General features: G+C 35.4%; 1 protein-coding gene across 1 annotated transcript; it reads right to left on the bottom strand.

Annotated features, from left to right (window-relative positions):
* Positions 1-1,016: 1,016 nt before the first annotated feature.
* On the bottom strand, positions 1,017-25,628 carry NCAPG (non-SMC condensin I complex subunit G). The gene is made up of 21 exons (XM_030449920.1): positions 25,392-25,628; positions 24,526-24,732; positions 23,449-23,677; positions 21,964-22,109; positions 21,036-21,120; positions 20,546-20,738; positions 18,203-18,352; positions 15,822-15,962; positions 14,760-14,883; positions 13,391-13,480; positions 13,053-13,232; positions 12,517-12,627; positions 10,335-10,454; positions 8,591-8,812; positions 8,090-8,271; positions 5,194-5,368; positions 4,635-4,796; positions 3,502-3,673; positions 2,500-2,592; positions 1,976-2,054; positions 1,017-1,143 (listed from the first exon to the last, which is right to left on the bottom strand). Exons 1-21 carry the CDS (start codon positions 25,500-25,502, stop codon positions 1,017-1,019), a joined length of 3,099 nt encoding a protein of 1,032 aa, XP_030305780.1. The 5' UTR covers positions 25,503-25,628.
* Positions 25,629-27,594: the final 1,966 nt, after the last annotated feature.

Genomic DNA, 27,594 nt, shown 5'->3' with positions numbered 1-27,594 from the left:
ATGTTGAGATCAAGCAGTCAGCTCGAGTTAACTCCAGCTGCCTTGATAATTTATCTCTACTGTACCCAAGGCAGACATGGTTCACATGTTTCCAGACAAAAATAACTGGCATTTCCAGAGTGAATCTGCTCAGCCACCAGTGGCTGCTGCACACAGTTCAATCTATTGCCTCTGTAAAACTCATGACTGTTCCTGACTGTTCCTAGGTGCACTTAGGAAAAGGTCTGAACTTTAAAGCTACGAAGACATCAGTTTTAAGCTATTTCTAAACAACATTACACAGAGCTCATAAAATACTCCATTTTTGGCTCTTTCTGTAATTTATTCCTTTCCTTATTGGATCTTATTTTGTACCACAAATACCTTAATGCTTTTCTCAAAGCACATAACTGGCTTTATATGAAAAGGCCAAGATCAGTAGCAGACTCAGCCTTGGATTTATGAAAACTGTAACTCAGTTTTACCATTTTGATATCTGGCCATAAAATGGACACATATCTGCAAGAAAGACAATTGACAGTTAAGCTTGATTCTATTTTACATTAGGATGAACAATGTAACCTGGTCAGAGATGCACAGGCTAAGTAATGATGCACTTTACAGTAGGTACATTCAAAATTGCTGACATCACAAGCAACCAATTCTCTCTGAATAATGTTAAATGTCAAAGCAGCCTTAACTATATTCAGTACTTACCACTAACAGCAATTTTTATTTGCATAGAAGTAGTATTCTTCTCTATAAAGTTAAAAAAAAAACCCAAAACCATTAAAAATCTAAGTTTTCTTCAGGTAATGTTTTAATGTTTTTATTACATGAGTGATTAACTCTATACCAGGAAAATAATCAAAAGCATCTGTTTAAAAAAGTTTAAGAGTTCCTAGAAAAATCTAGAATTACAAATGATCATTATATAGAAAGAGTTAAATAAGGCTAACAACTAATCTTATTTTTCAAGACTGCTATTAGCTACCAGCATTAAGCAAAGCATGCTGCTCTCTTCTTTCCTTTTGACTTCATTGATCAGCTTCCTTATCCAAAAGGCTTGACAGATTCATTCTTGTTTTTTCAATTGCCAGTGTTTTTGCTCGTCTTGGAGGCCTTGAACTTGACACAGGGACTGCTTCTGGAATTTCATCACCACTGAAATATAAAACATTTTCAAGTAAGACAAAAGACTAAGCAAACTGAAGACTTTTTATCTTACCAAACTCGAAACATGGTCTTAAAGAGCAAAATTATTGCTTCCTTGTAAGCTTTTTGTTTTTTGAGTATATACTCTTTTCAAAGAGATATAGCACTATCACTAAAGATAACCAAGTGCTAACAGTTGCAAAAGAAATAAAATCCCCCCCAGAAGATTAGGGGCTATCAAAGTAAACTCATAGAATAGACAAACAGGAATGACTGGTCCTGGTTACCTTAAAGTTCATGGGTTACCTGCTTGAGAAAGACTAAGCACAGTTGAGAATAACAAAGAATGTTATTTTAATGCTTATGTCCTACAAGATCATAAAGGAATGCATTGTGTGTATTCACTTACTCATTTCTGGAAGCTTATCAATTACATGCAGAAAGACAAGCAACAAAAATGTGGAGGGGGCAAAAAGAATTTAAGAAAGAAAGAAATTGTACTCCACAGAACAGTTACTAAAAAAGCAGAAAAAACACTTGGAAGAACAGCATTAATGTTAGACAAAAATCTAATCTTTTGTCAGTTAGAATGTACATAACTACACACAAAAGGTATGTTAAGAAAATTAAAAAATACAGGCTCTTAATCACAACAAAACGTGAAACTCACATCTGACATTGTTTCAGCAGTACCAGTTCAAAGAAATTTTTTTAAAATATTTATCAGTGCATCAGGAATAGATATTAAAAGATGTAGGTTTTGGGAAAGAAAAGCATTTGAATTAAATTTCCTTGCTAGAACAGCCATCATGGTTCTTATGGTGGAAAGGAAAGGATTTACCTTTCACTGCTGCATTTTTCAGACGTGCCTCTTTTCCTTCTGCTCACAGACCTCTCTGCTGCTGCTGCTTTCCGTTGTCCTGAGTATAAGCACAAGTCTCTTTTTGTATCATGATATTTATTTCCTTAAACTTATTTTGTATTTTTCTTCAGTGTTTCATATTGCATTGGGAGATATAAATATGCAGTCACCACAGAATGTGGTAAAAACCCCCAAACAAACAAACTCACAATGTAGCACTTTCCCACAAACACCTGTACATAGGTGTAAATGCTGTGGCCAAATTACCTTGAAATCCTGTAGCCAAACTTTTTTTTTACTTTTTTAAACCAGTGTTCTAGGGAGAGGCTAACAGCACAAAAAATTTCATAAGAGGTCATTTTAGTGTTTTAAGAAAATTCTTAAAACTACAACAGAATATGAAGACTGAATGGTTTTTGTATCTCTGCTTTCAGGGAAAAGATAGTATGAAATTATTTTATTAAAAATGACTAGAACTGTAGTCAGAAAAGGCTAGTGCATACCTTTGCCAGTTTTGTTTCTTGTGGATTTCAGTTTTGCAGTTGCTTTACTTTTATCATCATTAACTGGAGTATGATGAGCCTCTTGTTTGTTTTCTGTTGAACAGAGCAGCACATACAGAATTTATAATCAACTTTTATCTTAATATAAATGTCACTACTTTAAACCTTGGCTGTTATATAAAAAAGCCACACAACTTTAACCTCCCTTTTCCCTTTAACTAGAAATTAAATTATAAAGCTAGAAGGAAGCTTAAATGAGCTATAATCCTGCCCCAGCATAAATCAGTCAGATGAAAACGATTCCTGACAATTGTTTAGCCCCTTCCATTTTGTTGTAAATCAAGGAAATGGGGTGGAAGACCAGCTTGGCTGAACAGGGAACTCCTCATGGAGCTCAAGAGGAAGAACTTGTATGATCTCTGGAAGCAATGTCAGGCTTCACCAGAAGACTGCAGAGCTGTGCTTCATATGTCCAAGGAGAAGACACAAAAGGCCAAAGCTGAATTAGAGTTGAAACTGGCCAGTGTTGTGTCAGATAGCAAGAGGGGCTCTTTAAAGTATGTTAAAACCAAAAGGAGATCTTAAGAAAACATTAGACTGATATTTTTTTAAGATGTTCAACAAATTAATAGGAATGGAGAAAAAGCAGAGCTATTGAATGCTTGTTTTGGCCACGGTCTATTCTAATGACTCAGCAATTCTGATAGACCTTGAGCTGCCAAACTCCTCCAAGTGGTAGGACCATGCATGTGGCAGCAATTCTGTGTGAAGACACTGAAATTGTAAGGCACCAGCCATGTCAGCTCAATGTCCATAAGCTGAATCTGATCAAAAAGCAATAAAAATAGAAAAGACTTCAGGACAAATACTTTATGTATATTTACTAGATATTACCTTTTCCTGTTTTTTCTAAAGGTAGATTAATGAAGGAAAACTTATTTCATACACATCTAAACAAATCAGTTGTATACCTACTACTAAACCACACTTCTCCTGAATTACCTTCTTCATTTGGAAGAGTATTTTCAGATGATGTGATGTCAGTTTCCTGTGTTCTTTCAGAGAGACCCACTTCCTCAGTCCTTCCAGAGTGGTCTTTGCCCATGTAATAATCTTTGGTCAAGTTCATTTTCATCTTCTCAATAGCTCTTTGACACAATTTGTCTTTCACTTTCTGGAGATGAGGCATTTAATGTTAAATGCTACTTAATTTTACAAGCATTTCTTTTATTTATTAGATTTGCCCACTAATAATTCAATTTACTGTACACAGGGTACAACGCACAACATACAGATCATAAGTCAAAGAGAGAAAAACAGGAAATGAAACCCCCTCAAATACCTTTTTAAAAAATAAAAAATTAAATAAATCTTAAAATCACTACAGCAACTGGAACTTTTTAGCTAAGTCCTGAAGCATATATACCTTTGGACGACATGGCTGTAATGGACCATCATTCTTTTCAACACTTCTATACACCATTGTCTTCCTCTGTCACTCTCCCAGATTCTACTTTTTTCCCCAGATTAATAAAAATATCAATGTAAAAACTTCCATACCATCCAGTGATTCCAGCTCAGACTTTGAAAATAATTTTTGAGTAATTTCCGAAAGACTGGTTAAGTCATAGAATCATAGAGTGTTAAGGTTTGGAAGTGACCTCTAGAGATGATCTAGTCCAACCTCCCTGGCAAGACAGGGCAGGCCACACAGGAACACATCCAGACAGGTTTTGAAAGTGTCCAGAGAAGGAGACTCCACAACCTCTCTGAGCAGCCTGTGCCACTGCTCTGTCACCCTCAGAGGAAAGAAGTTTCTCCTCATGTTGAGATGAAACTTCCTATGTTCTAGATTAAATGCTTTATTCCTTGTCCTATTATTGGGCACCACTGAAAAGAGATTGGAATCATCCTCTTAACACCCACCCCTCAGATATTTATAGGTAAGAATAAGATCCCCTCTCAGCCATCTTTTCTCAAGGCTAAACAGCCCCAGTTCTCTCAGTCTTTCTTCCTAGGAGAGCAATTAAGTGAGAAATTCCACTGCCATAGTAAACAAAAGACTTCATTTTAAAGCATATCAGGATATTAGATTACTAATAATTATAAAAGTAAGAACCATGTTTTCATACTACCTCTAGAATCTCATCGAGCAGAACAAGAAGATTCTCTTTAGAAGAACTACTGAGTTCTAGTGAATTTAAAGCTTTTGCATAAATCCGAACATCTGGCGCAGTTGGATCCACCAAGATTTCATTGCAAATTTTCATTGCTAAACTATCATGAACTGTTAATTCCTGTAAAGCAAAGAAATGAAATCTCAGAAACTTCACCTGGAACTATTTGCAAAAGACAGCAATGAGATAATCCTGATATAAGCAGCTAATGACTAATTTTACAGATTAAATGCTTTCCTAAAATACAGAGTAGATACACCCAAGTGATTTTCATGATTTTTTTTCTCAGTATAGACAATTAGCCATGGTGCAAATTCCTACTGTTTTTTTTTTATAGTAAGAGGGAAGGAATACTGGGGAAGGAGGGAGGTAAAGCTAAAAAATTTCATTACCTGCACAGTTACTCCTTTACACACAACTTGGAATTATCAGAGAGGCCCAGCCAGACAGCCATAAGTGAAGGCAGTCACTTCTTTATTTACAGACACAAATATAATTTCCCTCTAGCTTACTGTACCTGATAGTCCTGAGAATTTTTAGCCTGAGGTCTCAGTCCACTGGGTCTGGTCAGGTCTACCAGCAGTTCAGAAACATTACTGATATCTATTTCAGCCAAAGGTGAAGTCACAGGAGCATTTAACAGTGTATGAAGAGTTGGGAGATAAGCTTCTTCAAAGCACTCCTGGTTAGTCCTGTTCAATTGAGTCAAATGTTAGTAGCCTAATGAGACAAAATGAAATCTTAATTCACTTCTGAATTTTCTCTTCTATGAGGAAAGTTCACAGACCCATTGTAATATATCAAGCAAACCAAAGTGGGAGCAGCCTGCCTTGGTAGAGACATAGCCAGCAGAACCACAATATCAAAACTTGCCTCACAGAACAAATTTAAGTTTTAGCATGTGGCATTTCAAGTAAGTTTTAAGACTTCCTGCCTCTAAATAGTTTGAAAGTTCATCCTTACTACCGAACTAATTGATATTTACTGATTTATTCTCTTCTTAAGGGACAGAAACACCACATTTCTCTATATCTTTTATTTTGATTTTTGTCTTCTGCTCATCCCTCCCTTCCTGCTACTATTTTTCTTTGGGGATACTTTTCATTGTGCAAAAAAGCAAGGAAGCCTGGCAAAAAAATGCAGTGGTTAACAAGATTTTTGGAAGAAATACTTGTTCTTTCTTTTCTCAGAAGAGTTAATAACTCTTGCCAAGCAAGCCTAAAAATAATTTTGCACTTGGTGCTGCAGAAAGTTGTCTAAAAGTGCTGTTTCAAAAGACAAGTCAAAACAATTTTAAAAGGTCCCATGTCTAAAAGCACAACATATTAATTGGTGAACTCTTTTTTTTTTGTTTGTTTCTGATACTTGTTAACCTCCTGTTTGAACCTAAATAACTACAGGAGAAAGCTAAAACTAATTTCAAAATAGGCAGATTGTTTGCTTCTGGATCACTGAGCCAAATCAGCTGACCAAGAGATATTTTGAGCACTAAAACTGGGGCAAAAAAAAATGGAGGCAAGAATTCTTCCTTTCAGGAGATTGGGCCCAAGCACAACTGAAGCACCATTAAGATTATTTCCTGTAACTTTAAAAAAAAACAATTCTAGTATCATATAGGCAGAACTTTCTCCTTCTGTGCTGCCAGAGTTTATCACTTTTGAGAAAACATTCCATGAATAAGAATTGTTCCCTGGTTACAGGATCCTGTCCCTGCCATGCCATTCTATTGACATGACAGAATATTTATAGAAGTCAGCATAAATATTTGTTTCCTTACACAGAGTTCAAATATTTAATTTTAAAAACTGTCTTGATTATATCTGTGACCAATTGGAAAGGTTAACAGAGAAGCAATAAGAACACAAATGGGATTTTAAAATTTGGTGAGAGATCAGTACTAAAATTAGGTTTGAACTTCAACCAAACCTCATTCATTACCTGTTTTCCTTTTCTGAGTGGGAACTTTTCAGCCAGTTCTGAATTACACATGGTGTTCAGAGAATTACTTAAGTTGGAAGGGACCTTTAAAGGTCATCTGGTACCAGCCATTCTGCCATGGGCAGGGACACTGGGACACCTAATTAATAATACTCTACTGAAAATACAGTATTTGTAACCCAAGAAGCTACAATGGTTCATCAACAACTTGTGATTCAGAATGAAAACAATTTTTGGGACATAAAATGAATGAGGTTTCCTAACTAAACAGAGATTCCAAATCAATAAGAAGGACTAAGATTTAGGATTTTTTTTCCTACACTGATATTTCCAATTTTTGCTTTAAATATACACCATGTATTTCAAAAAATATCTTGTCAAAAGAAAGATCACCTGTGAGATGCCAGCAGAGCTGCCTCATTGGCAAATGACTGACATGCACAAAATTACACAGGTGGGCAATCATTAGCACTCATAAAATAAAAAAAAATTTAAAAATTAAAAAAAAAAAATATTTCCAGGGTCAGAAAAAGACATTCCCAAGTAAAATATTATCAGTGTTAAAAGCTTAAATACATTACTCAGTATGAGATAATGGAAGCATGTAATGTTAGTTTCTCTTACTTATTATCAAAATAATGTCAGTAGGGAGAACTCCATTATGGAAGAAACTGGTTATTTTTCTCTATTTTTTTTCTGACAACAGAAAAAAAAAAGTTTTATCCAGCTCCTCTTTGAACTACTTCTCTAAATGTGGCAATTTATAAGACAAGAGTTATAACTGGAAAAAATAGATAACGAATAATGTTAAAATTGACCCTTAAAACAAGACAAAAAAACCCCAAGCAACAGATAACTCTGCTAGTTCCAACTGACTAAAATCACTATCAGCAACTGAAAAGCAACTTGAACATTATTTTCTTTGAGCAAGTGCAAGGAGACGAGAATTACTATGTCAGTTCCTATCATCTTACATAAAGCCCTCTGCCTCCTTTGTCCACTACCAAAATGAACAGGGGATTTTGAATCTACTGTGAATATGGAGTATTCTTTGGTTAAAAACAAAAGAAAAACCACAACCAACCAGCCTGCTGCTTTGATATCTGCTGGACACCAATTAATTTCTTCTGAAGCATTCCTGCTAGCTACTTTTTAGTGACACTTCAAAGTCTACCTGTAGTGCTCAATAGCATAAACAAGTGAAGTACACCTTTCTAAATTAAGCTTTTATTCAGTGTCCTGAAGGACAGTTATAGGAAAGAAAAAGAAAAGTGGAAAGCAGATGGTTAAGAGAGAATGAATGGAAAGTCTTTGGAATAGTCATAGACTGAGAATATGGACATCCAGAACACACACAGGAGGCTGAACTAGACCCTTCAGTCTTATTTGTAGCTGTACAATTGCTATTTAAGCAAAGGTTTCTAAAGGTATTAGACCAGTGTATGTCTTTGCATACCAATTTGGAGAGGCCATACCTATTTGCATAAGCAAATAAAGGGAAGAAAACTCCCAGACAGTGCCTAAGCCGAACTTCATCTTCAGTCACAGGATTATACCACAAGAGAACAAGATGAGAAAGAAGCTTGGCACTGGTCAGTCTCCCAGAGAACATCAGCTTGGCCATGCCTTCTGCAGCTACTGTCCTAAGTTCTGGAAACTGAAGAAAGAATTGATTATACACACAGCACACCAACCAGAGGGGTTTTTAATAATACTTTGTAATAACAGTCTACACCCTGGTTTGTCAAGCAGTTCTCTGCAGTCATGTATTTGCAGCTGCAGAGAACTGAAAGCTAGCTCAAAAGTAACCTTAATCTCCATCATCGTGGTCATTTTCTAGGACAGCCATTTTAAAGTTAAACCATTCATTTTAATTACACACTATGTAATGTTTATATGCAACCTAAAGGGTTGGTGAACCTTCTGCAAAAGTTGTTTTAAAACAAAACTAAGGCAAATTTTATAGTAGTACTTACCTCACTGTCTAAGAAGCCAGAAAGAAGCTGCAGGAGGCTGTGAATCATAGCAGCCTCTTCTTCCTCTGTCGTTTTACTTTCTTCCTCAGAATTTTCAGCACCTTCATTTTCAGAGTTGCTGCCTCTTCTGGCTTTAAATGGCTCAATCCCAAACAGCAGTAGTTGATCAAAGATTGCCTTTAAAGCACTGACCTTTACCTTTATATTATCTATTTGTAAAACCTAGGTTTAAGAAGGAAAAGACATACATCATTTTACAGTAATCCACCTGTATTAACATTAAGCATTTTGCTTTAATATTGCTTAAGATTTTTTGGTTTAATATGATAGTTTAATTTGGGAAACTTCTTCTAATACTTGGGACAAATTTTAGTCCTTTAAAAAAGGCACAATGAGACTTTAAACCTGAATTTATAATACTGTCTAGGAAAGAATTTATCAAGTCATCTGTGAAATTTCCATATAAAATCAATTGAATTTCACTCACAGTGAGATGTAATTTTATTGTTCAGCTTCTAAACAGGCATTGGACAAACAAAATCTGTTTGCCTGTAGTGGCTCCACAGTGATAGGCAGTTTGGAAAAAATATATAAAACAACCCCTGCTCTGAAATACCATATAGTTTAATTAAAATAAACAGAAGGTAAACACAGCAGGGAGCAAGATAGTAATAAAAGTCAGAGTTGCTTAGGTTACTATTTGTATTATGATCAAAATTAACATTCAAATAAAACCATACATAGTAAATTAACCTAGAGATCCTGGATGTGTTTAGCCCAGCACCCTGTTTTTGATGGCAGCCTATCCAAAGGATACGGGGTTTAATCCCTACAGGAATTAATTACTTAAGTCTAAACTCTAACCTGCTAAGAACAACTTCAGTCCTCCCTAAGCAAACTGATTTGTAATGAGCCATACTCACAAGCAGGTTAAAAACAATAGGATTTGCTAACTTTAGGAACCAAAGTTCTCCTGTTATGACTGTCAGCTCCATCATCTTGTCTGAGCCAAGCAGATCACCTCAGCTCCTGCTGTCAGTTCTCTTGAGTGCATACAGGAACACACTCTTAAATAAAACATGATGACCATCTACAGTTCTCTCAAAGACAGGGTCTGAGAAGTTAACAATAGTGTCATCTTTTGTATAATTAGCTCAGCATCAGAACATTTACCACAAATATAGGAGATGTATTCTAACACACTATATGTTCTATATTCATAGATTTTTGGCCACATTATCATTTGCTGGTTTGCATATTGCTTTATCTTTTCATTAATAACTTACTTAATAAATACAAAAATAATAATTCAGAAATTAGATCAGAAACCCAAGATTACTGGTTAAGTATGCAACTGAAATGTAAAAACAGTCACAGTCATATTGAGTTTGCCTGCCCAAGAGAGGAAGGCATACAGAATCCTACAGCTTCTCTTTTCTAAATTAATAACATGAATATGTGACCAATTTAATGCAGATTCTGAATAGAAAGCAAGAACTTACATATGAAGAACTCTTACAAGCTTTTAAAACCTTAAAAAGGAAAGGAATGCTGTTACCAAGATACATTATAAGACTGAATATTACTAGACATCAGAAAAATCTACAAGAAACCACAGTCTCAAGATGCAGATCTTTAAATCAGAACCACTGGTTCTCAAATAAGGTAACTATGTAGTATAGCTTGCTAATGATACTTAGTAACTTAGGCACAAAATCTTTCAATTTCCCATCAGACATTTTACCTGTAACAGCAATGCAAGCTGTTGTCGGGCAAATTCTTTGTTCTGAAGGGCACAACAACCCAAACACAGAACTGCCATATTTCTCACAGCTGGATGGACATTAGTTATACCAGGAAGTATCTGGAAACAATAATATTAGAGTTAGAAAATACAAATTGAAAATAAAAAACCTGACTACTGAAATGTACATACCTCAAAAATAAAAAATAATTTAGTTGCATATAGGAAAGTAGCAACTACTCTACACTTTGCTTATCTAGATATAAACAGAAGCAGCCCGAGTATGCTTTTTGATGTCAGCAATCAGTAATGTCAATGCCAGCAAATAATGGCAAAAATAATGTGTCTTTGGTTTTAGTATTTGTTTTCAAACAAAACTGTGTTGGCCACTCATTGTGAAATAGAAAAAAAACCCAAACCAAACAACACAAACATTTCTTCATAAAAGAAATCAGCATTCTTCAAGAAAAACAGTTCCAAAATACAGATGTCATTGCCATGTACTTGAAATAATTTTGAGAAGGCAATGGTGAAAATCCACACAAAAGAAACAACAGACTAAACAGATACAGGGTGAATGCAATGATGGCATTATTTTATATTTTTGCATTTACTAAAGAGTTTGGGTTTAAACAACAAATAAGATAACCCAAATCATGCAGTAAGTTAAAAGCCAGCAGGATCTAAAAAAAAGAAAGCAGGATCTTGGAGAAAGAAAAGTAGAATCAACAGCAAATGTGACAGTTAAAGGAAGACCTAATGAAAAAGTAAAGGTTTCTGGGGGACAGAGTAACACCAAATAGGATTTTCAAAAATACTTCTTTATATCTGAAAGAAATCTGGTGTGGTTCCACTACACTAAATCTAATCTAAATTGGTGTTGTAATTTTCTTTGCAGTTGGAACTGTAAGAATGTTCATACTCAATCAGGTCATCTAGACCATTGTCTCGTTATCAAAAAAGATCAAAGCCAAGTTCCAATAAAGTATTGCATTAAGAGACAAAGTAAATAGTTCCCAAGAATTCTTGTCAAGGTCCCAACAACTCCCAGCTGGGAGGCTGTTCCTATCTACCTAATCATCCCCTAATATTTATTTTTCTTGAACTTTCTCAGTCTTCCTTGAAATTTATGCAAGTGCTCACCATGCACACAACCTGCAATAAGGAATTCCAGAGATTACGTATTACATGAAGAATCAACTCATTTAATCTGTTCTGAGCTTTTATGGGCTTAATCAACAAGTCTTTATTCATTTTCTGCATAGCTTTCACATCTTAGGACTCCTCCCCTCTCAGACACTGCCCTCTTCTCCAGATAACATGAAGGAAACTTATTTAGTTATTCTTCATAGAGAAGCCATTCCATACTTTTCCTTACTGCCCTACTCTCAACCACTTCCAATTCCAGTATAAACTTTCTAGATAGATGAATAAGAACTGCAGATGATTCAGATGTGGGTGCACTACTTATTCACATGATAGCATATTACTGTTCTTGCATTCTGTTTGTACACTCAGAAACAGTTAAGTCTGTGTTATTTAGAAGCATTCATTTTAAAAGCCATACTCTTCTCAATGAAAACTAGGAAGTATATTTATAATTAGACCTATAATGCCACTGCCTTATTCTTCAATACAGAAATATTTGCCCCTTCAAAGGTGGTAAAAAACAAGAGGGGAGGGGAATCCCCCCCAGACATCTTGTACATGGAAGAGATGAAAGAAAGGGCTTCTGAGTTCCTGTTTCTCCTGGATCAAAAGCTTTTGACTAACTTAACAAAAATTCCCTTACATTTCTCTATTAACGAACTCAGCCTCAGCTGATAAAAAAATCCCAGTACAAGCAAGGGCAGCAAGAGATACTTAAGCACCATGGTTGGCACAAAATATAACTCAGCACTGTCCAGCACCATCATACATTAGTCAAATTACTATATTCCTCTTTTTTTCTAGTATCTGTCTGTCCCAACCAGTTTTGGCATAGAACCTGAGAGCTCAGAACAGCATATCTGGACTGCACCTTTAAGACACTACGTTCTGGGATAGATTAAAAGCACCAGACACAGCACTAGAGATACAACAAAACAATTGTGATGTGCACAGACCATCCTGCCAGCACCTAAGGGCCAGCTACCATGTATCCATATTAATTATAATCCAAACAGTATTTATACCTACATACCAGAGATTCAGCAATTTCATTAATGGTTGGAACAATCCCTTTAGAAAGGGGCATGATCTTCAGAAGCTCGTAACACATCATCAGACATTTCAATAGTGTTTCAGGATCATTCTTCAAGTGGGTCAGGAAGAGAAAAAAGTTAATACAAACTGCACCTATGATAAGGAGTGAGGGTATTAATCATAATTTTTCCCTATCCAAATAAACATTTCCTGTCCACCACACACTTGCTGTGCAAGAATATTAATCAACAGCTGTATGTAAACTATGATGAAGAGACTGAGGTTCATGTTTTCAGTTAGTTAAGAGCAAGAATATTAAAACCAAAACCCTTTTAAAATTCTTTAGTTCCTTGAAGCCAAAAGAGCTTTTAACCATTAGCTTCTATACATGCAGAAGGAGAATACTAATACCATAAATGTTCATTTTCAGTTTTAAAAATGTAGATGATACAAGGACAAGCTACACATTCTTTTAAAACTCTGAATGAGTGTCAGAACATAACCAGCACTTGGGAATACAGAAAGGGAAGAGACCTTCTCCACATGCATTTCTTTAATTTCAGGTTGCTCTGCTGCTTTTATCAGCTCAGATTTTGTGTTTTCCAGCTCAGTTATTTTATCTTTTAATACTGATGCTTGATTAAAATCCTGCAGAACAATGCATTCTTCCAAAGCTTCTCTTGCTTCAAACAGTCTCACTTTTATTTCGGCCAACTGAAATATAAAGTAAAAAGAAATTTAATATAACACCATAACCTTCGTTGCATTAGTCAATGACACACTATTGACATTAGCTAATAATACACCAATATATAAAACTCTCAGTAGTTGGATATGCTTAAAAACACTTTTGTTAGCTCAGATCTGCTTACCTTAACCTCCCGCTTTCTTATTTCAGCAGCATCAACAGGCAGGTCAACTGTGACAATTGGCTCACGAACTTCTGATATGATTTCTGCAATCTGTTGTTACAAACAGTATATAAGTGCCATTCATTTCAGCTCAGACTGTAAGCATTTAACTTTTTGAAATTTAAAATACCATCCTTCTGAAAATGTATTCAACACCTGTGCAGTTTTTCTTAACAGCTAATTCATTGCAAACAGCCCTTCCATTTGACATTAGGCTAGCCATGAAAGTGTGTTTTCTACCATTTACTGAGGAAAACAAGAAAACAGAAGGCTATACATCCATGAAGAGGTTTCTAGGCCAACAGATCACAGGCACCATCTCATCTAGATGTGAACACATGCTTTAAAAAGAATTACCAGTAACAAGAGTAATGTTTTTCATCTGTTGCTACTTCAGTCACAATACAACCAAGAACACTATCACTTAAAGGTCTATAAACCACCCTATGTAGTATAAGAAGCCTTGTCAATAATTTAATTTCAGCCAAATACTAGAAGCAGAACGAGGTTGAGAGTTTTTCACTTGGTATGGGGTTTTCTTTCAAGTCAGACTCATTACATTAATAAAAAATGAGATGAAATATGAAGAAAACTAAAGACTGAAAGAGACAGGATGGTATTAATTTGATTAATCTTATATTGGATCAGTCAGCTTAATTTTATTTTCCTCTCAAGCTGTACCCAAATCAACAGTATGTATTGAATCAGTGTATTTCACTAGAATAATAGAAATGCACACATCTACTTTTACTATTATACTATAATGCAGATTACAATAGGTCTTCCATCCTAATCATTTAACAAACCTTTTAGCTCTTTCCCTAAGTTCATTTGAAATAGTTGAGTAAAATCATAGGTCCATTTTTCTGAAGTTTAAATAATTATGCTGTATATTGACTAAACTATACAACCTATACAACATATAAAGACTGCACTATACATTCTGTACACTACACAGAATACTTTTCTTACAAGGGCTTTTAGTACTTATCTCGGATAAAAACATGGAAGAGAAATCTGCAACCTGGAAATGTATGTTATCCTTGTTTTGAATGTTCTAGCTGAAACTGTTTGGATCAAATATGACAAAGGATTTTGTCTGTAAAAGTGTAATATTTTCTCAATGATTACATATATAACACTAGCCAAATAATCTAAAGCTCTTTAGAAAACCACAGCAGAAAACAAAAAAAAAGGGGGGGAAGAATAAAAATGCTTTTCAAAAATAAAAATATTTTAATTGATATCTCTGTTAAAAAGCTTTGTAAAGGATGTTTGATATATAAGGAAGGCAGAGCCTAGAAAACAATGAGCCTCTAGAATTGCTTACAATTTGAATCCTTCTGTCATCATCCTCAACAATACTGAGTAATGTTTCTGCAAGCAGAGACACGAGGGCTGTGGAAGTTCCAGGTAGAATGAGGATCTTTTGTAAAGTAACTAACAGGTGCTTTCTGCATGAGGGAAAAATTAAAAAACAAAACAAGACAATCTGTTTGCTTATTCAAGAAAAGGGAAGACATGAGAGTCAATATTTCACCCATTTTGAATTACTGTGATGAAGACTTCATAATACAGTAAAAGAGAAATTTCTCTATAGTTATACTAGCTGCTGAATACATTTTCTTACTTGCCAGAGTATTTCTTTTTCCCATTTTACCTCATTTTTTTCAATTAGAAAGTATGGAATTTTTTAATCAGGTGTCACTACCATCCAATAAAAGGTCAAACCAGCAGAAAGCAGAGTTATTGTAGAATGCTTTCATAGAATTTATCTGGCTGGAAACTGAAAAAAAATTACAAGTTAAACTAATCTGACAGTCTAGCATTACATATAATGCATTCCCCTGAGGGTTTGAAATTTTTGCTGTGTTTGTACTGTCATAACAGCAATTTTTCATAAAATGCCTGTGATGGTATGAACTTACAAATTTATTCACTCTTACTCACATCAGAAGGATGTTCAAATGATGGGAATCACTCAGCTAACAGAGTCCAACTCAGCGCGGCAGCTAAAACATCTGCAACCTTTTAGGCTTTAGCAGACTGGGCTCAAAATCATAAGAAACACACAGGGTACTTACTACAAGTCATCTGCTAAGAAGCAATACATTCAGCTCCTTTAATTTTTATATACTATGTCTCAAATGAAAAGCCATGTACACTTCATAATGCCAGGAATACTTTACAAAAGCAATGTTTTATATACCTTAAAACACATTTTTCCCACAAAACCAAACAGATTATATTAGGCATACTTTGGGGAACAATTCCATTAAAGACCTTGCCTTTTATTCCTACTGTATTTTGTCTTTTTGATTGGGTTATTTTCCCAACTGAGAGGTATGCATGAGATAAGCCTTATTAACAGAAATGTTGTGTTAATGCTTACCGTCCTCCTTCTTCTGAGGTATCCATGCAGCCTATAATAAGAATGAGTTGCTGCCCTATAAATTCTTTTGTCATCAGGTTGTCAAAACAATTAAAGTCTTCTCTTTGTTCTTCACTAAGAACTGGCATATTTTGAAGGTAACTGAATCCAAGTAGAAAAGATATAATTACATTCAGAATCATGTTTGGAAGTAGAAAAAAAAAAAAACAAAACAAGCACAGCCCCAAACCTTTCCTGTCCTGTGTAAACAGCTTATTTTAGTTATAAACCTTAAAAACTAAGGTTTATGTTCTCCTTTTCATATATTAATAGTTCCATAAAATTACATGTATCAAATAATTTACAGTTTAAAAATAGTGCCACTTCATTTAAAATTCCCTTGTTTGTGAATGCAAAACAGTAAGAAAATCATTGTTCATTTCAGTTCTGTATCCCTGCACAAAGGCATCTCAGGGATAAACGTATACATGTGTATACACACATGTGTATATTTTCACATATACAACTAGCATCTTTCTGCATATGTAGAGCTATGTATTCTTCTACATGTTCAGAAATGTTACATTGCCTACAAAATACAAAAAAATGATTGAGATGTTCAATGAATTTTATCTTCTTCATCTGATTAAGTATTCCATCACAGAAGAACAACAACCTATTGTCAGATACACTCAGCCACACTGCATAGGAAGTGTAGTCAGTTTGTTCCCTTTATTTTTCAAGAGTATTTTTTCTTTTTTCAAAATTTTATCCACCAATGAGAACACAATTGCTCAGAAAATCTGGTGTGAAATTTTGTGTAAAAAATTCAATATTGAGTATTTATATATATAAAATGCAAATATTGAGACAAGCAATGAAAAAAGTGCTTATTTTTACCACAGCTTTGCAGATGCTTTTTGGAAACAGCTCATTAAATTAAAATGAATAAATTCAAATAGTTTCTTCAAACATAACCAAAAAGCTTTGTGTGTAGCTACTAATCAAGAACATCTGAAATTACCATGTAGGCTGCTGTTTCTGATCATTTAACAATGTCACCTGTACAAGACAATAATGATGTATCTAAATGAAGCTTACAGGCCTGCATTTTTTACGGATCAATTACTTGGAATTTGTTGCTCCTCCTGATGCTCTCACAGTGTAAATAAAGACTTGGCTTGTGCAATTGCAAACTTTACCTGGAGCAACTGGTGGCACAGCTCACCAATGAATAGTTTAACACTTGATACTACAGACAAGTATCAGTAAACAATTAATTTTAATCAACCTCTTCCTGAAGGGGAACATAATTGAAGGCATTTTGAGTAATATTGGGTGGAATAAAGAACTCTTCTTTGGAGATGAAATTTTTAATGGACTAATTATGAATGAAGAAATTTACACCTACCAGACTGGATCCATATTTCAAAATCATGGAAGCACAGATATTTAATTTATTAAATGTTTAAAAATGTTAGCACACACCACACTGAAAACAGTAAAAGTGATGATTTGCATGAGCAATACCAGTATTATGCAGCCACTGAAGTGAGAAAAGATAAAGTATATTCTTAATTAAAATAACTATCAAAAAAATGCAATTTTCAGGAAATCTGATTTATAATCATTTCAGGAAGCTTCAGTCTGTGTTTTACAGTACCTCCCTAAAGATTTCTCAGCACTCTCCAAAATCACAAACAAAATCTGTTCAAATCTTATATTTAAACTAAAGTATTCCACTGAGACAAAAAAAATTATCTTTCTTCATTTTGGCTTAAGTTAAGATTGACTTAACAAAACATTCATTGTTTTTCCTCAGTTATATCTGTAACTGGCTGATTTAGCAGCTCTGTCACTGTCTTCAAAGATAAGTTTTTGGGAAGCTTGCCCTGAACAGGGCAAAAGGAAGAGAATAAACTTTCAGTTTCAAAAACACTTCCCTTGGGGACACCAACTAAAGTTCACTTCATTTTCACATGTTCCTGCAAGCTCAAAAAATCTCTGTGAGCTCTTTGCAACCACACAGCAACCTGAACACTAAGAAATGGGGAAAGGATAGCTACATATTAGAGGACAATTATTCTATACTCTATTATTCTATTAAATGGCAAAGAATAGTATGCTATTGATCTAGCAGCTTATCTTACTGCTAGCTAATGAGAAAAGACATTCCAAAAATTGCTTTCAAGTTGTAAATTTGCTTTTTACAGTTTTTGCTTAAATATAGTAAATTCTCAAAAAAAAAAAAATCTTCAAAACATTAACCAAAAAGCACTGTTAAAGCACAGCTTTGGCTGTGGAGAAAACATAAATAGGTGAATAAAAGAAAGTATACTTTTAGAAAAGTTGTCTTCTAGTGGTAAGAGATTTATTTTGATTTATTTTTAAATTCAATATACCTCAGTAAATAATCTGCATATATAGCTGGTTCTGGCAACATCTGTTCTAGAAAATCTTCACCTTCTTCACCTTTTGATTTTAGATATTCACAAAGACATTTCCAATGTAACACGTTCTCTGCTGTTAATTCTTCCAGTGGGATCAGTTTTCTGAACAAAAACAAATAAATACAGAGATAAATAAAACAGAATCAAAGACAATAAATGCACAAAAAGAAACTATTTCTTAAGGTGAAAATAAAATCCTGTAAAAGGTTTTCTCCACAGATATACTTGAAGCCATACGAAAATAACTTCCTCTTTCTTAATTGAGGACCTCTCACTACATTGCACTTCTCAGTACTTTCAATCAAGACTGTTCATAATCACTTTGCAGAAAAATTCTGCCAACCCTTCAGACCTTACAGAGCAACCACCCAAGTGCTTTAACTCTATGGAACATTATCACTGTAAAAGTCTGGACAACTGAACTCCATTAATCTGCAGAAATGCAACAACTGCATTATTTTTATTCTGCCCATGGAGCTCTCCTTCTGACCTTAATACAAGGACAGAGGTTAAGACCTTCACACAATATTCAAGTAACAATCATAGTATGTCAAAGTATGTCAAAAACTGCTTCTCAGCCTTTGTAGGCTCATCCTCCCCTTACTAGTTACAGGACCCAAACTCCTTCTTATACAGTCTTCTCCACACTAAGCACAGATAAGCTTTGTTTTCAGAACCAAAACATTAAATAATGCATTAATTCTACCTCAAAATAGTAAAGACAAACTATCACTGTCAATAGTACTTTTCACTCCCTTGAACCCCATTTTATTTGTAAATTAGCAATAACAATTTTGGTTTTCTTTTAGGTCTCTTCACACATACACAAATAAAACAAGCAACAACAAAAAATCCCAGCATCACACAGATGAAAACTGCTCATTTGATGGCTTCTCAGTATTCTGACAGGTCTTTATTTAAAGGTAAATTTAACAAAAAGAAGTCATAGACTTCAAAATTCTAAGCATTTATCATGCTGATACTGCATAATCAAGCTGTAATCAGAAACATCAAACAAGACCAAGCCAAGCCAAACTAAATAAAACCAAGATTTCCGTTTTCCAGATATCAAGTAACCTCATTACAAGCTGAATAATCTCACTCACTTCTCAGCAAGAGAAATACTCATTAGTCTAACATACTTAGCTCTTTTAAAAAAATTAAAAAATAAATAATCTTAGTGAGCTCAAACTTTCAGAAGCAAAGCCTTTTTGTGCAGGATCAAAGTCACATTGGTAAGTCCATAACTATGTAATGCTTTGAACTGAAGTTATTGGCACATTTCCAAAGCCTATAAGAAAGTTATTTCACTTTTATTGATGCTTTTTAAAGCCAGACAGGCCCACATCTACAGCTTTGGAATGCAATGCATGTAGCATCTACTCATTTCAGAACATCCATCGTTAGCTCCTACTAGAATGCCAGGCACTTCATATGATGAAATTACACCTTTTTCCAAAAAAACAGGTAATAAGATTTTGTTAACACTTTTTTATCACTGAAAATCTGTCATTTAATTTTGTCATCTACGTTTAGATTCCTAGCACAGTTACTAATCCTCTGCCATAACTGGAGCTGGTTGCTCTCACACATTTTTGCTTTCTTTAGTAATTTCCTTCAACTTCTAATTTCTTGTTTTCTTCCCCCCTTTCATTTTTGCTTTGTGGACCTTAATATTCAACACACCATCTTCTTTATAGCTTGAGAACTCAGTCAAATTCTATCAAACTCTAAGACAGGAAAAGAAGCCATCTTCTGTCAGACTCTGTTAATACAAGTAAAATACCTCCAAAAGAGGGCTGAAGCACAAGTCAAATAATTCTATTCTGATTGATTCTCCAGTTCATAGAAAAATTAACCAGTCCCAAACCACTGCTTAAAATAAAAGAAGAAATTACAGCTGTGGGGGTAAATGAGCATTGCCTTTATCCTAAGTTGTATAGGCAGTACAAGAAATAAACCAAATTAGACTCTAAGTTATTTTTCACAGAAAAACTTCTTTAGTTGATTTACTGCCTCCCTCTTAGAGTTATTTGTGGTGAAAGACACTTCTGATTTTTTCCTGTTTATCTGGCACAACCACCTTTATCTGATGAACACAGAACTTCTAAAAAAGAAAAAATATATCCAGAACAGTTAAGTAAACAAACAACAGGGAGACATTAGGGCTTACACCACAAAATCAGTCTTCTATCACAGGTAACAGTTGTCCTGCTTTCCAGTTATATATAACCTTTAATTTAATGCTCTTATACAACATAGTAATCTTTTGGAAATGAAAACTGATCTGCATACCTGCTGTCAAGGTTTTTACAGTTCTGAACTAAGTCATGAAGTGGAGATAATGAAAATACAGCATTTAGTACTGAGACAGCAACTTCTGGGCAGTTTTCCACATCCAGTCGATGAAGTAATTCTAAAACATCCCCTTCAGTCAATTGTAGCCAAGACTGAAGCAGTTTCTTCTTCATTACCTCCTTAACAGCATCTAACAAAGGAATTTGAACCATTTAAAACATTACGGGTCAAAATTACCAAGTTTTCAACGGACTTTCACAAATAATTTCTCTATAGAAGGCTTTTTGGAAAGAAGTTATACAGTTGAACTTAATGTTGCCTTAAAAAAAACCATAACAAAACCCACAACAGTTAAACAAGCCTAGTACCTCATGATTCCCTTTGAGGTTGTTATTATTGCCACCACAACTTCCATATAAATCATCCCCCAAAAATTACAGAGTATTCTCTCAAACATTTGTATTAAGATGTTAAGATGCAGTCTTACCAGATCTGTCATTAAGTCCTTGCTCCAACAATTTTACTCTCTGTGCTATTGACAGAGCTCTCATGTGAACTTTTTCTGCCAAAACCTTAAATACAAGACAAGAAAACATATTTCTACAAATTATAACAACTTTTATCCATCCACAGAAACTGTGAGTGAATAAAAAAATAAAAGCCTTTAATATCTATACCATCAGCATTCTACCAATACCTTAAGGAACAGATTCTTGTGCAAGGAAGAATATAAACAATAAAGTTAACAAATAGCTTAGAAATTTGGCAGCTCTGTTTGAATGCAACATCTGGATACTAAAACTATTCTCTAAGGCTCCAAGAGCAATGAAATTACTGAAGTAGGTACTTTTCTCGTAGCCTATTAACACAGAGTTTCAGTAAAGAAACAGAATTTAATCCAAGGGTTCTGTGTGAAGAAACAGAACATTTTGTTTTAAGACACTGCCTAAGATGGCTGCACAAGAAATCTATGTGGCAGTATATCTTCTTGCCCTTACCCTATACTTCTCAAAATTGAAATACCAAAAATGTAATTTTTTTCATTAATATCACTGGGATCCTTTACTTAATTTTCTACCACATTAGAACAGAGAAGAAAAAATACTACACAAGCACCACAAAATGCACAGATAGAAAACAAGAGATTATATAAATAATTTATATTTTTCCTCTCTGATCCTGAAAAGGCAAGCTCTAACACAGTAGTAATTTCTATCAGGCAAGTTCTGCAGTCAAGTTCAGGAGTTTAAACTTGTATTAAATCACTCATACTTCCAGTAAGTGAAAAGAAATTCTTTAACATTAAAATTCTTTAAATTCTAACATTCTTACTGTTTAACCAGTGAAATAAGAAATATTTTAAATGCTTTCTTCTAAGTCAGTCTTTGAAATTAACATTAAGTGAACCAATTTACCTCATATGCCAGCTTCCTGACAGATTCCTTTACATCCATAGTGCGTCCTACAATTTTTGGTAAAGTCCTTGCTGATGGAGCAATACATGATAGCACTGCACGCCTCACTTCTGAATTTGAATCATTTTCAAGTAAGGTGTTGTAAACTGAAAGTAAAATAGTAATAATAATATTTTTAAAGAGTTTGAAACATTATAGAAAAACAGGAAAAAAATATCAGCAGCTATTATTAAAACTCCTTCTCAGTCCCTGCATATCTCATACAAATTCAGGGAACAGTCACACCCCCAAGATGTTATGGCAATTACAGGCTGAGCTGTGATCTCAAAGGAAAATCAACTACAAAAATAATATTTGCAATCATATGTAGGATTTCTGGTTAACTCCAAAAATTACTACTCTAGATCCCACCTAAAAATAAGCAAATTGGTTTTTACTGGACACAAAAAAAAAGGCTTCCAAATGTTGACTCCTTAAGACCCCTATTCAATGTCTATATATCCTCATTCTGTTTGAGGGGGAATCTTCAACTTTCCCTATAAATGAAAAACTGCCATCTCCAGTAAGCCCACAACTCAAGTAGTAAACCTCTTGCATAATGCTTTTTGGGTTTTTTGTGAATATTCTTTAAATTAAGAGAAACCACAAGAAGACTTAAAGAATACTTGAATTCATCATCTTGCTCTGTGAGATGACGACTCTGAAATTTATTTGCTCCTAAATAAGCAACTTATAAACAATTAGAAAACATAACTTCAAAGAAGGTATCTTAAAAGAAAAAACAAAAACAAAAAACCAACAAAAGAAACAAAGTGTCTTCACAAAAGGCAGTTTGTGAAATATATCATGGCACAATTGCCATAACAATACCTGTGCTGCTACAAACCTACAGCCTGTCTACCTGTCAGAGCAAGGGCTTGGTCAGGAATCATACTATACACAAAGAGACAGACAATTGGCACAAAAGAAGCACGTCAAGAAACCTGGGTGAGCAAGATTAATTCAGGGGAAAAAAAAAAAAGCTCAGAAAAAGCATATAACAACAATGTCAAAGACCAGTTTATCTCTCACAGGGCAGCCAGCCATAATTTGAGACAAAATGAGTGCCTTTGAACAAATTCAATTCAATTAATGTCACAAAAGGGTTCTTTGCAGGTAAATATTTATCTTCTCCCCAGTTCACAACACACCAGTATTCTTACCATCCTTCACCTCCATTCAGTTCACAGAGCAGCCTGAGCCATGCATCATTTGTCTGTATTTAATCCCCAGTGGATGTCACCTTCAAGCAGTTCTGCCTTTTCCCCTTGAACATTCACAACTCTTACATCTACAACCTCCTCCAGCAAAGAGTTGCCATTTCCAAGTTAATGCAAGAACATTCTCTAAGATTTTTTTACTCAATGCTTAAAAAAAAAATGCTTAAAATGTTCTAAAGAAATGTAAACCAACAAATGTTCTTAAACCAAAAAAAATATTACTTACTATTAACAACAGGACAATTTTCATCCTTTGGATCCTGAAGTCTTGACAGAGCCAAGACAGCTTGAATTCTCACATTTGAAAATTTATCTTTAAGTCTAATCAGCATAGCTTCATTAATTTTATCAAATAAATCATCATCAATCTGAGCATTTTCAGGCATATTTCCCAAAATCTTATTAACAAGCTGGCATGTTCGAAACCTAACTGCATGGCTGTTCACATCATGAGACTTAGGGAAAGAAAAAAGAAAAAAAATATTTTTATAATCTCACTTTTCTCATTTCCAACACAAGTTTATTAACATGCACACATAAGCACTTAATATTCTATACAGCACATGAAATATGCACTGGGTATTTCAAAAGCTTTTCAAAAGCTGTGTCAGTTTCTTTTTAATAAGATTGAAAATTCACAGTAACAAAAAAAAATTGTGGTCCATCATGTATATCAGAGGCACTTTACTTAATTAGCAATGCCTTGACAAAGGAAGAAACAGGCATACATTAGCTAAGGTACCCCTCTGTCTCCATAAAACTTCAGAGGAAAAAAAAAAAGTATTAGCAATGATAACTTGATAATATCTTGGCCTGATCAACAATTTTTCCATGTCAAAATTCCATGTCAAGTTTTAAGCAAATGTCGTTCTACTTCTGATTTCATGCTACTGGAACTGTTGATCTTCTTTCTAAATAAGATTTGCAGTAAGCAGAAAAGAATAATAAATATGCCAAACCTACTTGTAGACAAGATGAGCTAATATTTTTACTTCTCAAAGAAACAGTAAAACTTCGTTTCCACAATACAATTTCACACTTACAAATATGCCTATAGTAAACCCTATAATGACACATCTGACAGCTACATAAAAAAACAGCTCCTGTTTTCTCACATCTTAACTTCTGATATTCAGTTGCTAACTTATTAGGGCAGGGGGCCGAAGGGAGGATGTATGTTACTCATCAATCACTACTCTTGCTTTCACTTTTCATGTTCTATTTTGTAGAGTGGCTACAAGTTTTCCCCAGTGCTTTAAGTTTCTATTTGTTATGTTAAAGATTTAATGACACGTTACTGTACCTCCAGTAGAAAGGTAAATACATAATTCAGAAGCGAATTATCGTCTGGTTCCTCACTACCATCCCCTTCCTCCATTTGATAAAATGAAGTAACAAATTTTGCCACAAAATTTATCACTTGCTCCACTGCTGGTTCCCGTCTGTAGATTATCATAGCATACTTAAGGAAATTAATGAACTTTTCGTGAAAATCTTCCTTATCTTCAAACTGAAAAAGTAAAAACAAAAAAAAAAAAAAAACCAACACACCACAACGTAACTACCAAGAACATCTTACAAAAGGAGTACCACAGAAAAGCGAAATACATTACTTTACAGTCGACTTGTCAATTTACATATTTAAAGCGCCAAAGACAGCAGTTCGGGCACATCAATTGCGTTGCACACTCTTCACCTAATGTTTTACTTTAACATGCGTCCTGACCGCACTCTGGAGTTTTACGCGTACCTGCCAACAGGTTTCAGAGCGGCAGTCACACCCTCACACATTATTATTATTATTATTATTATTATTATTATTATTATTATTATTATTATTATTATTATTATTATTATTATTTTGTGTCACACCTACCTCATGGGGAGACAGAAACCTCCCAGCAACATCACCAATACCTGCCATGGGCTATGCTTACATCCATGCTCGCAGAAAACTATAATAATAGAACGCCGTGTAGCTTGGCTCTTTTATTTTTTAAGGGCTATTCATAGCATACCCGCCTGAATACTTTATTTAGGGAAAGTAAGGCCGAAGCGGTCCCCTGCCCGCTGAGGAGAAGGCAAAGGGGCTGGTGAGCTCCCTCCCCCCCCCCTCAGGGAAGGCTCCCCCTGCTCCCTGCCGCTAGCAAGCCCAGAGAGCAGCCCTACCTGATTGTAGGTGCTCTTCAAACCCACAACAAGTTTCGCCAGGTTCTGGTGAGGCTTCTGGGCCAACTGAAAGGCTTCTTTGATGTGCAGGAGTTTCTTTTTCACTACCATGGCTGCCGAGGAAGGGGGACGGTCACGCAAGGACTCCGCTCGCAGAGAGCCGCCGCGGGGCTGCTGTTCCCGCACGGAGCCCTACAACAGCCCTCAACGCCTGCGGGCGGGGCGAGACTCGCCGCGGGGCCGCCACAGAGGAACCGTTGAGGTCCCGGTTCTGGTTCTGGTCCCGGTTCTGGTTCTGGTCCCGGTTCCCCCCTCCCCCCCCCCAACCTCACGGCTCCAGCCAACCGCCGCCCGCGCGCCAGTAACGGCCGCGGCGCTCGCGCCCCCAGCTTCAAACGCGGCGCGAGAAGAGCTCCCAGTCTCGCGAGAAACGAGGGGAGAGGGCGGGAGATGGCGGAGCAACAGCCGTTGGGCGGGAAGCGCCGCGCCGCCATCTTGGCCCCGGCGTCCTCCGCCTCCCTGGGGCGCGGTCCCGGGCGGAGCGGCGGATTCAAAGCGCTGAGGAGAAGCCTCGGGCCGAGGCGGTTTCTCTATTGTATATTGGTAGAAAAAGAGTGGACGAACTCTGGTACTTCCCTCAGCCGCCCTCCCGAAGTCTTCTCTGGACGCGATCACCCAGAAGCATGAGTGTTTTGTCAAAACGATGTAGTTGGAGTTGCACACCAAGAAAGGTCGGCTTGTGTCTGAAAATAATACATCGCTATGGAGAAGGTCAGCCCATGAGGCAAAAAATGATCAGTTTCTGTATCTAGAGCGAGATCTCTTTACCTGTTTTAAATATTTAGGTAAAAAGGGGAATTAAGTTCATTAGGTAATGGTTAAATAACTAGTTATTTAGTTCCCTGGGTGAATCAGAGAATCCTCAGCTGAATCTAGCTTGCAGACTGCGTTTCTAATTGAAACACCCTGATTTGTATCAGCTGGGGCAGGGGAAAATGATGAAAAGATGGATAATATGGACAACTGATTTGTAGTAATGCATATTTGTGGTTCATACCAGTGGAAATTTTTGTAAAGTTTTCAAGCATTTGTGGTAAAACTACTGTTTTCCCAGAAATCGTTTAACTTGAGACTAGTAATAAATTTTATAACTCAGTAAAAATAAGGACAACTAGAGTCTAATTCCTGAGACGTGTTATGGGTAGGATACTGTAGGACAAGGGCTGATCCTTAATGAAAAGTGAGGCAAGAGATTCTTAGCTGAGGGGGAACATTCTGAGCATATAATAATTACAGAATTAGGGACAGCATTCAAAAACGTGAAAAGAAGTAGTTAGCTGAGAACACTAGAATCTTAAAATATTTGACCTTTTTTATGTATTTGCGCCTTAAAAAAAAATATCCCACGTATCCCCTTAGAAGTAATTACCACAGTTAATTAGTAAGGCCAGATCACTCACCATCAATAGGCAGAATCCGTCCTAAAGAAGGGTCGGGTTTGGCTAAGAAAAAAGACCAAAAAAACGACGAACAAAAAAAATACATAAGCACTAGGGGTCAGTATTGTTCCAGATTTTAATCTTCACGGTGTTTAAGCAGCAGTTTTTTAACAACAAAAGAATTATTTTCTCTTTGAAATTATGTCAAGCGTTATGTGGTATATGAGCTGCATGTGATTAATAGCAGGCAGCAGCAGGAGAAAAAGTGTTCCAATTTATAGATAAAATTAATTTTTAAAATAATTTCTAGATGTGGCAGAGGTTTTTTTCCTGATGTGTTTTACTACCACACATTTGCGTGTGTTTTAAACAGATACCTGCTTTTTAAAGGTGAGTAATTTCTATTTTTCACTAACTTTTAAGATGTATGGATCTAATGTAATCTCCTGCTGTTATTAGAGAGCAGGAAATTTATTCTTTAAGCGCAACAGTAACATGGAATGTTATATGTGAACTTTTTTCTAAAAGTTTTTATTTTACTTTTAAGAAATAGTCACTTGACAGAAACACTTAAATCAACAGCAAATTCTCAATGAGTTGGCTTTTTTTTAAGGTTATATTTTATGAAGAAAAAAAATTTCTAACTATCTTTCTATTTAAGATATTTTACAGGACAATTAACTTCATCTAATTTTTTTCCCCTATAGAAGTCTGGAGAAAGAGAAGACCAGTAAGGTAAAAAATTTGTGATTCTTGTGGCTTTA

The sequence above is a fragment of the Calypte anna genome, chromosome 4A, assembly GCF_003957555.1.
Source record: "Calypte anna isolate BGI_N300 chromosome 4A, bCalAnn1_v1.p, whole genome shotgun sequence".
Taxonomy (NCBI): Eukaryota; Metazoa; Chordata; class Aves; order Apodiformes; family Trochilidae; genus Calypte; species Calypte anna.
Note: the sequence above shows the minus strand (reverse complement) of the source record. Positions and strands in the feature narration are given on the sequence as shown.

Excerpts from the sequence above, each read along its gene's own strand:
- NCAPG (XM_030449920.1), bottom strand. The coding sequence starts at position 25,502 with ATGGTAGTGAAAAAGAAACTCCTGCACATCAAAGAAGCCTTTCAGTTG. Across the intron at positions 22,110-23,448 it reads AAATTGTCCTGTTGTTAATA|TTTACAACACCTTACTTGAA; the intron begins GTAAGTAATATT and ends TTTTACTTTCAG. Across the intron at positions 14,884-15,821 it reads ACCTCAGAAGAAGGAGGACG|AAAGCACCTGTTAGTTACTT; the intron begins GTAAGCATTAAC and ends TCCCTCATGCAG.